The 14,972-nt window shown below is 40.5% G+C and overlaps 1 protein-coding gene across 9 annotated transcripts in view; it reads left to right on the top strand.

Annotated features, from left to right (window-relative positions):
* Nucleotides 1–14,972, top strand: part of ITSN1 (intersectin 1) — a 254,134-nt gene that overhangs the window by 88,236 nt on the left and 150,926 nt on the right. For all 9 annotated transcript variants that reach the window (XM_050784632.1, XM_050784630.1, XM_050784631.1 and 6 more), the window contains exon 5: nt 1,279–1,436. In XM_050784632.1, the coding sequence (XP_050640589.1) occupies nt 1,279–1,436 (158 nt within the window). The remainder of the gene's footprint in view (nt 1–1,278; nt 1,437–14,972) is intronic.

Raw genomic sequence — 14,972 nt, 5'->3', positions numbered from 1 at the left:
CCATGACTACAGGAGAATGGGGAACTCCTATCTGAGGCAAAAAGAAGGTTTCTGCAACCACAGAACTTCATTTCCTGTGTTATGATCTTTATTTTCTAAAATGTGCTGACTTTTACACACTTTTAGAGATTTTTTGATCTTTGTCTTATGCCATGCTTTTTATTGTGTTACATGTTTTCTTTCTTTGAGTTAATTCCAGCTATGCAGAATTATTTTCTGTGTAACTTAATTTTCTTTTGTGAACACTGTCTGGATATGGCTCAGTCTAAACGATTGCTTATCGTGGTATTTTAATTGAACTGTCTTATTTAGATCTTTCAAATACTTTTTTTTGTAACATTGGTTTAAAAAAATCTTCATGCTTTTAATATCTGGATTAAAATAAATAAAATCTGAATAAAACTTTTTTATGCAGAAGAGCTTAAGTCATGAATATGCACAGTTTTGATGATATAATGTAGTTTCCAGTTACCAGGACAAACTTTTGCTTACTTGATCTTAGCCAAAAGGCCGAGAAGCGATTCCTTTTACTTACTCTTCTTTGAGAAAGTACTTTACATTAAAGCTCATGGTAGGCTGCATTGGACCATATGTATTTGAGTACCATTTTCAGATAGCAAACACATTTTGTAAGCTGAGTTACAAAATTGTTGAGTGATAAGGGGCACATTTCTAAAGAAAAGTTAGTTTCAAGAGCTTTAGAGGTTTCGTAGCATTATAGTTGAGTAACCCTAGCATAGCATAAGTAGGTAGCATAGCGTACTGTGTCATGTTCCCACATTGAAGTTTGTAGAGCTCTCTACAAAGAATGCAGTCTGAGTATCTCTAGCAATATTAACATTCTCTGTTTCTAAATCTTTTTCTTTTCTAATAGCTTTATTGTGAAATAATTCACATAATAAAATTTACTCATTTAAAGTGTCTAATTCATTGGTTTTAGTTTATTCACAGAGTTGTGCAACAGTCACTGTTAGCTAATTTTAGAATGTTTTCATCACTTCAGAAAGAAACCCCTTTTGATGTCTAAAGTACATATCCTCACACTGAGGCTGAAAATTATCTGCTAAAGTGGCAGAGTGACAGATATTTTATGTTTGTATAAAACGTGGCGAGTATTTACAGGCTATTCCCCATAGCTTGGTAAGCAGTTATGGTTTCTGTTGTTCTCTCTAGGGGTAAGAGTGCTAATTATTTTGTTTTCGTGTTGGTGAGAGTGGTGGTTTTGGAAAGGTTCTTTTATGGTCACAGTTGTTCTCAGGCCATGCTGTTGGTTTGCAGGGCACTAGCTGACATGAATAATGATGGAAGAATGGATCAAGTGGAGTTTTCCATAGCTATGAAACTTATCAAACTGAAGCTACAAGGATATCAACTACCCTCTGCACTTCCCCCTGTCATGAAACAGCAACCAGCTATTTCTAGCGCACCAGCATTTGGTAAGTCTGAAAATGAATTGGTTTCTATGTTTTCTTGTATATTTTAAAAATAAATGTTTTCCTTTTTTTCCCTCTCAGTTTATAACATTATGAAATTCTAGGAGGTAATTCTGTCTGAAAAATGATGGCCCCTGCAGGAAGGTAGTGCTGGGGAGAAGAAGGAGCATGTTCACGTTTTAACCCTAGGATGTACAGTGATCAAAATGAAAGCAGAGATGCAGGCTGTCAGTCAGGGGAAAAGGAACAAACTTACAGTCTGCTGCTGTGACTTCTGGGTTTTTTGTTGTTGTTGTTCTTCCATTGATCCTTCTTCCTTTTGGTTTTCAGTTTCCATAATGTCTGTTTCTCCTTGTGCATAAACAATTCCTTTGGATTATGGCATCTAGAAATACATATTTTGAATCACAGTATTGAGTCACTTGGCCACATTAAATCCTTTCTTAGAACAAAATGGGATAGAGAAAAATAAACATTGTTATCCTGATTAAAAACCTAATTCCAGCCAGGCGTGGTGGCTTACGCCTGTAATCCCAGCACTTTGGGAGGCTGAGGCAGGTGGATCACCTGAGGTCAGAAGTTCGAGACCAGCCTGGTCAACGTGGCGAAACTCTATCTTACCGAAAAATATAAAAAAATTAGCCAGGTGTGGTGGTGCACACCTGTAATCCCAGCTACTCGGGAGGCTGAGGCAGGAGAACCTGGGAGGCGGAGGCTGCAGTGAGCCAAGACTGCGCCACTGTACTCTAGCCTGGGTGACAGAGTGAGACTCCATCTCAAAACAAACAAACATGATTCCATAAAAAATTATCTTTCAAGCAGGTATTTTTCTTATAAGTTAATTGGTTAATTAGTTGACTGAGATCAGTAGTTCTGATTTCTGTTCTCGTTCTAGATTTAATTATTTAGGTTGATTTGAAGATCACAGTAATCAAATCTAACATCTGATTCATGGGGAGATTGTTTAACAGTTTAAAATAAAACATGAAAATTGTGGCTAGAGTTTCTTTTCATCTCTTCATCCTTAAATAGCTGATGATAGGTGATAAAGTGAAATAGATTTGGGAGGGGGCAGTCAGCAGTAATTCAGGGTGTCTCTGATACAATTCACGATAAGCTAAGATACAGAAATACTCTGGTTTTACTTATTAGATTTCCTATTAAAAACAATGTATTGCCTTTCTTTTAGTAAGTTTTAGCCGCAAGGCTGGTTTTTGTAAGGGGAAAGGTTTTGGAAAGATTTTTAGGCAAATAGGATAGTGGTCCAAAAAAAGAAAGAAAAATCTTTCTTTTGCCTTTGTGTGAGCAAAGGCGAGGAAGAGCAGAAGTGAACACTGCAGCAGCCTCCACATGACTGGGGCCGTTGTTTGTCTTGTCCAGTGTGTGCTCCCAATGTTTAGCCTTTAGTTAGCCAGCTAATTTAAGTGGAACTCGCTCTGAATCCCTGAAGGTCTCTGTAGCCAATCTTTGGTCAGGACCCAGGTGTTAAAATCGTTAAAGGGTGTTTGGGGTCAAACACAGTGGCTCATGCCTGTAATCCTAACACTTTGGGAGGCCAAAGCAGGAGGATTGCTTGATCCCAGGTGTTTGAGACCAGCCTGGCAACATAACAAGGCCTCGTCGCTACTGAAAATTTAACAATTAACCAGGCACAGTGGTGGGTGCCTATCGTCCCAGCCACTTGGGAAGCCGAGGCAGGAGGATCACTTGAGCACAAGAGGTGAGCCAAGATCACACTACTGCACCCCAGCCTGGGTGACAAAGTGATAACCTGTCTAAAACAAAACAAAACAAAACAATGGTATTTGGTTTTCTGTTGGCTTTCTTCCAGTGCTGCAAGAAGAAATCTCATAGTGGAGAAAAGGTCAGATGACTAGAGGCACCCCATTTCTTCTTTTTCACTCAAACCTGGGGGTCACTAATTTTTCCTGTACCATTTAATTTGTTTTCTCTTATTCCATTCTGCCATCAGAATTTCAGTTATGGAGCTATTGCTGATTTAGTTTCAGGAGGTTGTGACCTTACTGCTGAGAAAGTTTTACAGTCATTAAGTAACCTGCTGCTGTTAGGAAGGGAACCTGCCAGGATTTCTGACCTGATACTCTGCCAGGCAGCCCATCACTCTTCCCCCCAGACTTCTCCCTGCCTTTCCTCACCTCGTTCTCATCACATCGATGTTCTCGGTAAATGATTTTGATGAGGCTAATCCATGAAAGATGTCAGGACATAGGAGAAGCTACTAGTACATGATTTTGATCAAGTTTGCCCAAGTTTACTTAAGTATTTTCTAGTTCCACCTCTCAGCTCAATCTAGGGTAATATAAATAAATATATATATATGTGTGTGTGTGTATATATATAGATAGTTCGTTCAGCCACTTGAGAATAAAATAATTTATTACTATTGTCATTGTTTTCTTTCTTTTCTTGCCCTTGCCCTTCCCTCCCCTCTCCTCCCCTCCCCTCTCCTTTCTTTTTTTGAGACAGACTCTCACACAGTCGCCCAGGCTGGAGTGCAGTGGTATGATCTCAGCTCACTGCAACCTCTGCCTCCCAGATTCAAGCAGTTCTCCTGTCTCAGCCTCCTGATTAGCTGGGATTACAGGCACGAGCCATAACACCCAGCTAATTTTTGTATTTTTAGTAGAGAGAGGGTTTCACCATGTTAGTCACGCTGGTCTTGAACTCCACCCCCTCAGCCTCCCAAAGTGTTGGGATTACAGGTATGAGGCACTGCACCTGGCCTGCTTTCTAATTAATATTTAAAATTACTGGTCAGGTGTGGTGGCTCATACCTGTAATCTCAGCACTTCGGGAGGCCGAGGTGGGCAGATCGCTTGAGCTCAGGAGTTTGAGACCAACCTGGGCAACATGGCAAAACCCCATCTCTACAAAAAATACAGAAATTATCTGGATATGGTGGTGTGTTCCTGTAGTCCTAACTGCTTGGGAGGCTGAGGCGGGAGGATCGCTTGAGCCCAGGAGGTGGAGGTTGCAGTGAGCCGAGATTGTACCACTGCACTCCAGCCTGGGTAACAGAGCCAGACCCTATCTCAAAAAACAAAACAAAAATCTGACTCTGCATTTCCTTGCCCTTATATATAGTATGTGCCTTCACTTACATTATTTGATCACAATGATAACCCTAAAAAGTATGCATAATGTATTAGCCCTGTTATATAAATGAGGGAACTGAGATTCTCAGAAATTGAACATTTTGCTTAAGGCCGTATTTCGAACAAAGGAGGTAGAACCTGTCCAAAACTCCCTTTATCTAAAGGCTTTAGGTTTCTTTTCTTTTTTTTTTTTTTTTTTTTTAATCTTAGCTCACTGCAACCTCCGCCTCCCAGGTTCAAGCAATTCTCCTGCCTCAGCCTCCCGAGTAGCTGGGATTACAGGCGCCCACCATCACACCTGGCTAATTTTTGTATTTTTAGTAGAGCCAGGGTTTCACCATCTTGCCCAGGCTGGTCTTGAACTCCTGACCCTTGTGATCCACCCGCCTCAGCCTCCCAAAGTCCTGGCTTTACCACCTGGCTGGCTTTAGGTTTTTTAAAATTACCTTCTCTTTGCCTTCATTATCACCAAACTAACTGGGTGACATGGTGTGTCACTCTTCCATGGTTCCTTGTCTGCATGGGTTTTTTGTTTTGAGACAGGGTCTCATTCTGTTGCCCAGACTAGAGTGCAGTGGCACGGTCATAGCTCACTGCAGCCCCCAACTCCTAGGCTCAAGCGTTCCTCCTGCTTCAGCCTCCTGTGTAGCTGGGAAAACAGGCATGCACCACCACACTGAAGTAATTTAAAAAATTTTTTTGTAGATAGAGTCTTGCTCTGTTGCCCAGGCTGGTCTCAAACTCCTAATCTCAAGTAATCCTCCCATCTTGGCTTCCCAAAATACTGAGATTACAAGATAAGCCATGGTACCCAGCCTCAGATCTTTTTTATTGTAGTTGTTCACACACTGTAGAATTAAGGCTCAGACTAGGGTCTGAACAATGATTTTGTTCAACTCCCCTACAGAGAAGAGAGAAAAATGGGGTGCAGTGATGCTGTGACTTGCCTTAGAACACCCAGAAAATAGAATTTTTGATTCTAGGAAATTCTGTGGGTAGATTTGGTACCTTCTTTCACCAGTACACTCAGCATAATTCTTTTGTTCTGGACCCAACTTATACAGGAGGAGTCTGTTTTTCTTTTGCTTGGTTTTTGTTTTGGCAGAATACATGGTTTTATTGGATTAAACCAGTGTTCTGTACGCCCCTACTCTGTGTCCTAGTTGCTGGGAACATGCTGGCCAGCAAGACCTCATGGCTCCTACCGCTGTGGATCTTATTTTCAAATTGTGGGGAGCAAGGAAGTAAATACTTTTAGGTGAGAATAAGTGCAATCAGTTCATTAAAACAGGGTAATAGGAGAGACAGAGAGAGAGAAATCAGTAGAACAAGATGGCCAGGGAAGAGTTCTTTGAGCAGATGACTTTTGGAACTGATGTAGATGATGAGAGCCATGTCAAGACCTAGGGGAGAAGCCTTCCAGGCTAAAGGAACTGCACTGGCAAAGGTCCTGAGGCAAAAACTAGCTTGGGGAGGTGTGCGAGGGACGTTGTAGTCTCCCCCTGAAGCATGGGGAGACCATAAGGAAAAGCAAGCAAGCAACAGATTGTTTAAGCGGAAGAATGACGCGGTTGATAGACTTACCTGTGTTATCTGAAGACTGGAATGTAGGGGACAAGAGTGGAATCCTGGAGATCAGTTAGGAGGCTTTTGCCACACGCAAGAGGCAATGATGATTTTTATCTGGTGGTGATAATCAATGTGGAGGACAGATTAGATTCATTATAGCCTGTATTTTGGAGAAAAAGTAAAAAGGACTTGTCAGTAGATTGGAAATAAATGAAAAAGGAGAATTAAGGCTTTTCACATGAATAACTAGATGGATGGCATAACTGTATACTGAGTTGGGAATATCAGGAAGAGGAATGGTTTTAAAGGAGAAATTAAGAGTTTTGGTGATTTTGAGAGTCCTAGTAGATTTCTGATGTTAAGGAGATATTAAGGAGACAGGGATGATGACATTTGACTGGACCTCAGAGGAAGTATCGATCAGCTCTGGGGCAGTTTGGATATGGAGAGCATATCTTAGGGACAAGCTTAGCTATAAGGAGCAGAAGGTGTAGACCTAAGCCTTGGTGTGATGTGACATTTAAAGGCCAGGCAAAAGAGAAGAAGCCAGAAACCAAGAGTGACAAAAGTGAAATGGCAGAAGATTGGTGTCCTGCTACCAAGAAAAAGTATTTCAAGAAGGAGGGAGGGCTCCATTGTTTGAGCTGCTTTTGAGAGATCCAGTAAGAATATGGCAGAACAGTGGTGATTAGATTTGACATGATGAACTTGTGAGTGACCTTGACAGACAGTTTCAGTAGAGTGATAGGGACAAAATCCTGATTAGAGGCTTGGAAGAGGGGAGAGAATTTCAAGAATTAAGACTTAGCACAGTAAGAGGTAATGGCAGCCAGAATACGGCTTGTGGTAGTTGTATTTATTTAGAAAGTCATTCATTCAGAAAAGGTAGTCAGTTGTTAAAAGTCAGTTGTCTTTTTGCAGTGGCTATTTAAAGCCCAGTAGGCCAGGCACGGTGGCTCATTGCTGTAATCACAGCACTTGGAGAGGCCAAGGCTGGAGGATTGCTTGAGGCTCCTAGTTCAAGACCAGCCTGGGCAACATAGTGAGATCCTATTTCTATTTTTTTTTAATGTAAGTAGATAGGTAGCTAATAAATTTTTCCATTTCTGTAAAAAGGAAAAATTATTTTGTAAGAGAAGATTTTTAACAAATTTGGAAGCTTAAAAGATGCTTTTACCAGTCTGATGATTAAACAGTATTTTAAAACTTGTCCCTTTCCTCAGTGTCTTTTTGAGGTTAGCGTCCTTTTAGGTTAGGGGTCTGCGACACAGATGGGGTATGTGTCTTGAAGGTTAACTGGTTGCACAGTATGCTGTGTCAGGCCTTTTGAAAGTCTGAATGATAGTTCATGAAAACTTTTTAGTTTGTTTCCATCTGTTTTTAGTTGTTGCTTGAGTAGATTGATATTCTTAAGCAAAAACCAGGATTTGGAGTATAATTCATTATAGATATCAAAAGAAAAAACCCAAATTTTTAAAAAGAAAAACACATTAAAAATATAGTTATCAAATAATCTTAGAAAATTTTGGAATTCTAAAACTGACAAGGTAAACCTGATACATATTGCTATGTGTGGATATGTAAAGTTAATCTGATTCTAAATGAGATGTGTGGTAATGTGCTTGACAGTATGTATGTGAACTGTAAACCAGTCACCTAGATGACTATAATTAATAAACTTTTACTCAGTAAAGCCCAAGTTAGAATTTGTTTCTTCTCTTTATTGGATTTTCAGTGTCTATAAACATTGTTTTTAAAAATGAAAATAGGCCGGGCACAGTGGCTCATGCGTGTAATCCCAGCACTATGGGGGCCGAGGCAGGCGGATCATGAGGTCAGGATATCGAGACCATCCTGGCTAACACAGTGAAACCCCATCTCTACTAAAAATACAAAAAAAATTAGCCAGGCTTGGTGGCGGGCATCTGTAGTCCCAGCTACTCAGTAGGCTGAGGCAGGAGAATGGTGTGAACCGGGGAGGCAGAGCTTGCAGTGAGCCGAGATCGTGCACTCCAGCCTGGGCAACAGAGCGAGACTTCGTGTCAAAAAAAAACCAAAAAGGGAAATAGTCTGATTTTCTTACTGTATAAGTAATAGATGCTAATTGTGAGTCAACAATGCAAAAAGACTTAAAAAGTAAAAATTACTATTAATTCTATTACCCAGTGATGACTGCTGTGCTCAACAACACTATTTTTTAAATCTTTTTTTTTTTTTTTTTTTTTTTTTTTTTGAGACGGAGTCTTGCTCTGTCCCCCAGGCTGGAGTGCAGGGGCACCTTCTCGGCTCACTGCAGCCTCCGCTTCCCAGGTTCAAGCGATTGTCCTGCCTCAGCCTCCCCGGTAGCTGGGATTACAGGCACGTGCCACCATGCCTGGCTAATTTTTGTATTTTTAGTAGAGACGGGGTTTCACCATGTTGGCCAGGGTCTCTAACTCCTGATCTCAAGATCTACCTGCCTTGGCCTCCCAAAGTGCTGGGATTACAGGCATGAGCCACCGTGCCTGGCCCTGTTTTTAAAATCTTACACAAGCAATACATACTCTTAGTAAAAAGAAATACAAACAGAACAGAATTGTGTACATTTGTAACAGTGCAGGAGGAAGAGGGAAGAATTAGGGTACCTGGTGTACTTGAGACAGGAGAACCCCAAAAGAGCTAACAGGTATTTGTAAGAAAGTTCAACCAGGCTGAGAGCAGCAATAGAAATGGGAAAGGGTTATGCTGTCTGCAGTACTGAGTACAAAGGATCTGAGAGATTTGGAGCAGTCCAGCCCCTAGGAACTCAAAAGACTGGCCCAACAAGCCTTCCTTTTGGGACAGGGCTTCATACTCAGGAAAAACAACTGGGAGTAGAATCAAAATTGAGCAGTACAGGGACATGGATACAAAGGAAAGAGATGGTCCAGACAAAAGTAGGGGAGGAGAACGGAGACTGGAATTCCCAGGAAGCAAGGCTCACATAAAAATGAGCAAGCAAGGTCAAATCCACTGCAGAAAGTGTCAAGCAAGGTCAAATAACACAAAGTTATTATTAGAAAAAAGAGAATAAAGGGAGAAATAACACCCCTGTGGACAGTGAAAGCACACCAGTAAATCACTACTTCAAAACAAGTTTGAAGAGAATAAGGAAATGATACAAGACTTGAAAGATGAACGTAAATCAGTTTTTAAGGCTCAGAAATAAGGTGACAGAAAGACTGAGAAATAAAAGAAAAATTCATTCTAGAAATGAGGATGCAACTCAAAGCAACACAGGGGATACTAACTGAAGAAAAACAGAAGTTACAAAGAGGAAAAAAATTTGAATTAAAAGGAAATGAGGCCAGGCGCAATGGCTCACACCTGTAATCCCAGCTCTTTAGGAGGCTGAGGTGGGCGGATCATCTGAGGTCAGGAGTTCAAGACCAGCCTGGCCAGCCTGGCCAATGTGGCAAAACCCCATCTCTACTAAAATTACAAAAATCAGCTGGGCATGGTGGCACGTGCCTTTAATCCCAGCTACTTGGGAGGCTGAGGCATGAGAATCACTTGAACCCGGGAGGCAGAGGTTGCAGTGAGCCGAGATCACACCACTGCACTCCAGCCTTGGGGACAGAGTGAGACTAGGTCTCCTAAATAAATAAAAGAAAATGGAAAAGATATAAAAAGAATTTGAGAAACAGTAACACGTATTTGAGACAAAGAAGATTGAATGTATGGGCAGCAGGAGTCCCTGAGGAAGAAAACTAAACCAATGGAATAGAACAAATGATAAAAATGAATTCAAGACAACTTTCTTAAAATAAGAGATTCTAAACTATATTTAAAAGAGTATCATGTGGCCAAGAATATCGATCTAAAAAGTCCAACACTAAGATATATTCTAGTTAAAGGAGAAATTATTTAGACATGTAGGAAAAGAAAGCATATGACTTACAAGGGGGAAAATTAGATTATCTTCAGATTTTTCGACAGCAGTGCTTTCTGCTAGGAGAAAATGGAGTAACATATTTAGAATTTTCAGGGAAAGAATAAGCCAAGGATTTTGTGTCCAGAAAAACTGACTTTCAAGTAGAAAAAACAGACAAAATGTTACCAATTTATAAGGCCTCGGGGTCTATTAACATGAGCCTTTCTTAAGGAATCTATTAGAGGATGTGCTTCAGACAATCAAAATAGCTAGAGCTAGGTCAGCATAAGGACTGGTGGTGAGCACTAAATATATAGTTAGCTGTAGAACTAAGACTGGCCGGGCGCGGTGGCTCACGCTGTAATAGCAAGGCCGAGGCGGGCGGATGGTCAGGAGTGAGACCACGGTGAAACCCCGTCTCTACTAAAAATACAAAAAATAGCCGGGCGTGGTGGCGGGCGCCTGTAGTCCCAGCTACTCAGGAGCTGAGGCAGGAGAATGGCGTGGAGGCGGAGCTTGCAGTAAGATCGCGCCACTGCACTCCAGCCTGGGCGAAGAGCGAGACTCCGTCTCAAAAAAAAAAAAAAAAAAAAAAAAAGACTGAAGGAAGGCTGAGGAGCAAAGAGTATCGGATATAATTCCCATGCATTGACAGTTGGATACAATGTAACTTTAAGCGGGGCAGGACTGCATGCGAAATAAAATAATTTAATGCTTTCAGAAATTAGTATTAGTATTGTTATTCTGAAACTGTTGTCTGAGATATGTGGTAAAAACAAATGAGTAATTACGGAATAGTCTAATTCTGTCATTTTCTATATCTGAAAATCTGTATTCTTGGTGTGGAAGAAAGGAGACACAAATGTATAGTATCAAATGTAAATAAAAAGCTGTAGAATCTTGGATTTGAATTTTCAAATCAAAAGTATTAATATGAACTCAGAAGGCGTCTCTTGCCACACCCCCCATTCTCTTCATCTATCTATTCATCTCTTTTTCTCCTGGTTGTGTTCACTGAAAAGACTAGATACAATTATCTACCCCAGCAGCACTGAGCATCCTTAGCGTCCAGATTGTGAACTTGAAATATCATTTCTCACCAAAAGAAAACAGAGTTTGTTGGAGAAATGGCTGAATCCAGGTCTAGATATGAAATGTGAAGAGCTTGAAGGATGCATCTTGTATTACTGGTCAGCAAGGAAGCTATCAAAGAATAGTAGGAAGATACCAGAAATTCTCAGAAGCCAACCCAAAGAGGCTCACATTGACCAAAGAGAAGACAGTTTTAATTTCAAGAATGATAACGAGCCATGAATTAAAACTCAGTAAATATTTGTAAATTTATGACTCAATAATGATTTAATAATGTATTTAACAAGAATAATTTACCTTAAGAAGATCTTAAGAAACCAGTTCATTACCTTGAAAACAGGTAAAGGGAAGAATGAGGCATTTATTATGCCTTTCCTATATGAGCTGTACGACTGGATAGCCAACTAGTATATCCTCATTAGAAGCACCTCTTTATAAAAGTATTACGGCTTATAAATGACAAAGACATGGTAGGATTAGAACATCACTGTTTTCAACTCCCCATAAATGAATAAATACAGACATTAAGCATCAGTGACTGCCAAGATCACAAAAAGATGGCTACATTTTGTGTGCTTCCTGTAGTCTTGCCAAAGAGATCCATCCTCAGCCTGATCCATTCTTTGGATGTAGGTGCCTATTTGCAGGAAATACAGAATATAAGGGAAATATTGAACTGCACCATGAGAGTGCAGTCAGCAAAATCCAGACTGGGATGGAGAGGGGCCTATAGATTAAAGGAAACCTAAAAAACATTTCTGCAGTGAAATTTCCGACCATGCCTGAGTTGAGATCAGCAAATTCTTCCCTCCAGGACAGAATTGACAGAATAACCATTTCAGTGCTGCGGAAATTGACCAAAAGTATATAACATCTGAGAATCATTTATGCCTGAAAAGCTGCTGAGCTTGAGATATGAAGCAGAAGTCTGTGGCATTCTTTCCTGGGCATTTCCTATCCCCAACACTGCAACTTGGTAACGTGGAGGGGCAGTTTGTAAATACCAGCAGTCTCAACTACTGTCATTGAAGGGGGTTTACTTGCTTTGGGAGTGGGAAGTCATGCCTGTGCCCAGCAGCTTTGTCAGTGGAAATGGCAATTTTGGCCACAGAAGAGCAGGTATGACCAGCCACTCTATTAGCCTGAACTTGTGGTCATGGCCAGGGCAAGTATATTCTTGACTGAGGCTATGCACATGTGCCGTGGAGACCAGGGCGGGCCTGAGTCAGCTGCAAACTCCTGACTAGCCCTCAAACTGCATGCACATATAGAGAATATGCAGAAAGGCCCTGCAAAATGTTAAAGTTGGGGAAGACTTTAAAATGGTCTGAACTTTGAATGCATTTTTGAGCTGACAGATTGGCAGAGAAAGGAAGCCTTACTGACTTGAGGTGTTTGAGCAAAACTTCCGTCCCGTCATTGGCTGACTAATGTGCTAGAAAGATGCAGGTGCAATCCCTAAAAAGCCGGGCTTCAAGATAAAAACGAATTTTTTAAAAACCCACTGAGCAGATCCATCAGGGGCTGCACAACACGGGAAGATAGATTTTTCTGAATTAGCCTATGCCAGTTACTAAATAAAGATAGAAACAACAACCTTCAGGGGGAAAATCAGAGCCAGAGTAGCTACAATGTATTATCTGAATGTCCATTTTCACCTAAATTTGAGACATTAAAAAAATAACAGAAAAGTATTGTCTCACCCTCAAGAAAAGAAGCAGTCAGTAGGAACTGTCTCTGATCCAGCTGTTGGATTCATTTAGCAGACAAAGGCTTCAAATCAGCAATTACGCTCAAAGAACTGAAGAACTAAAGAAAAGCATGGAAATGAATCAACAGACACTCTCCAAAAAACAATAGAAATTACAAAAAAGAGGAAAATTGAAATTCTAGAAAAGTATGACAAACTGACGTGAAAAGTTCAATAACCAGCCCGCCACAGTGGCTCGCACCTGTAATCCCAGCACTTTGGGAGGCCGAGGCTGGTGGATCACGTGAGGTAGAGTTTGAGACCCGCCTGGCCAACATGATGAAACCCTGTCTCTGCTGAAAATACAAAAAATTAGCTGGACGTGGTGGCTCCCAGCTACTTGGGAGGCTGAAGCAGGAGAATCCCTTGAAGCCAGGAGGCAGAGGTTACAGTGAGACGAGATTGTGCCATTATACTCCATTATACTCCAGCCTGGGCAACAGGAGTGAAACTCCATCACAAAATAGGAAAAACTAAGCCTGGATGCCGTGGCTCACAGCTGTAATCCCAGTTCTTTGGGAGGCTGAGGTGACGGATCACCTGAGGTTAGAAGTTGGAGGCCAGCCCGGCCAACATGACAAAACCTCGTCTCTACTAAAAACGCAAAAATTAGCTGGGTGTGGTTGGTGGCAGATGCCTGTAATCCCAGCTACTCGGGAGCCTGAGGCAGGAGAATCACTTGAACCCAGGAGGCTGCAGTGAGCCAAGATCATGCCACTGTGCTCCAGCCTGGGCAACAGAGTGAGGCCTTGTCTCAAAACAAAAACAAAACCTGAAAAGTTCAGCAACTAAAATGAAAAATTTACCACAGGATCTCAATAGCAGATTCAATATAGCAGAAGACAGAGTCAGCGAAGTTGAAGATTAATCAATAGAAATTATTCAGTCTGAAGAATATGGAACAAAAAGATTGAAAAAAAAATAACAAAGTTTCAGAGGCTTATGGAACAAGACCAAGTTTACCAATATGTGTGTCATGGGAGTCTTAGAAGGAGGATCATGACAGAAAGGTACAGAAAAAATATTTGAAGAATAAAAGCCAAACACTTGCCACATTTGGTGAAAAGCAATAGTCTACACAATCAAAAGTTCAACACAACTCAAGTAGGGTAAATACAAAGAGATCTACACCCAGACACATCATAGTTAAACTACAAAAGCCAAACACAGAGATAAAACCTTGAAAGCAGTAAGAGAAACTCATCATGGATAGGGGAGCATAGATACAAATAACAGCAGACTTGTAATTGAAAACAATGGAGGTTAGAAGGCAGTGGAATTTTCAAAATGCTGCAAGAAAAAATTCAACCCAAAATTCTATATTCAGCAAAACTATCATTTAAAAATGTAGGTGAAATAATGACCTTTTCAAATAAACAAAAACTGAGAGAATTCATTACTAGTAGACCCACCTTAGAAGGAATACTGAAGGAAGACTTTCAGGATGAAATGAAATGACAAAAGGTGGTAACTGCAATATATGGAAAGAAATGAAGAGCATCAGAAATGATAAATATGTAGGTTAATTTAAAAGACCATATAAATCTATTTTTCTTCTTTTCTCTCAAGTTTAAAAGATGTAAGATTGTATAAAGTAATAATTATAACTCTATTATTGGGCTTATAACATATAAGATTATAATGTATGTGACAGTAATAGCACAGAAGAAGAGAAAGGGAATTGAGCTATATTTGTGTAAAGTTTCTATATTCTGCCATTAGAAGTTGAGTATGATAAATTAATTTGGAGATTTTAATCCCTACAACAAGCACATAGAAAATTACTTTTGGATGGATACAGTGGCCCACCCCTGTAATCTTAGCACTGTGAGAGGCTTGAGGCCAGGAGTTTGAGACCAGACTGAGTATCATAGCATGACCCTGTTTCTACAAAAAATAAAAAATGAGCTGCATTTGGTGGTGCGTGTCTGTAGTCCCAGCTACTTGGGAAGCTGAGGCAAAAGAATCCCTTGTGCCCAGGAGTTTAAGGTCACAGTGAGCTGTGATCACATGACTGTACTTCAGCCTGGGTAAGAGTGAGACCTTATCTCTAATAATAAAAGAAAAAAAAGAAAATTAATGTTTTAATTACTATTATTATGTAATAATACTCTTTTCAG

This window comes from Macaca thibetana, chromosome 3, assembly GCF_024542745.1.
Source record: "Macaca thibetana thibetana isolate TM-01 chromosome 3, ASM2454274v1, whole genome shotgun sequence".
NCBI classification, from domain to species: domain Eukaryota; kingdom Metazoa; phylum Chordata; class Mammalia; order Primates; family Cercopithecidae; genus Macaca; species Macaca thibetana.
Note: the sequence above shows the minus strand (reverse complement) of the source record. Positions and strands in the feature narration are given on the sequence as shown.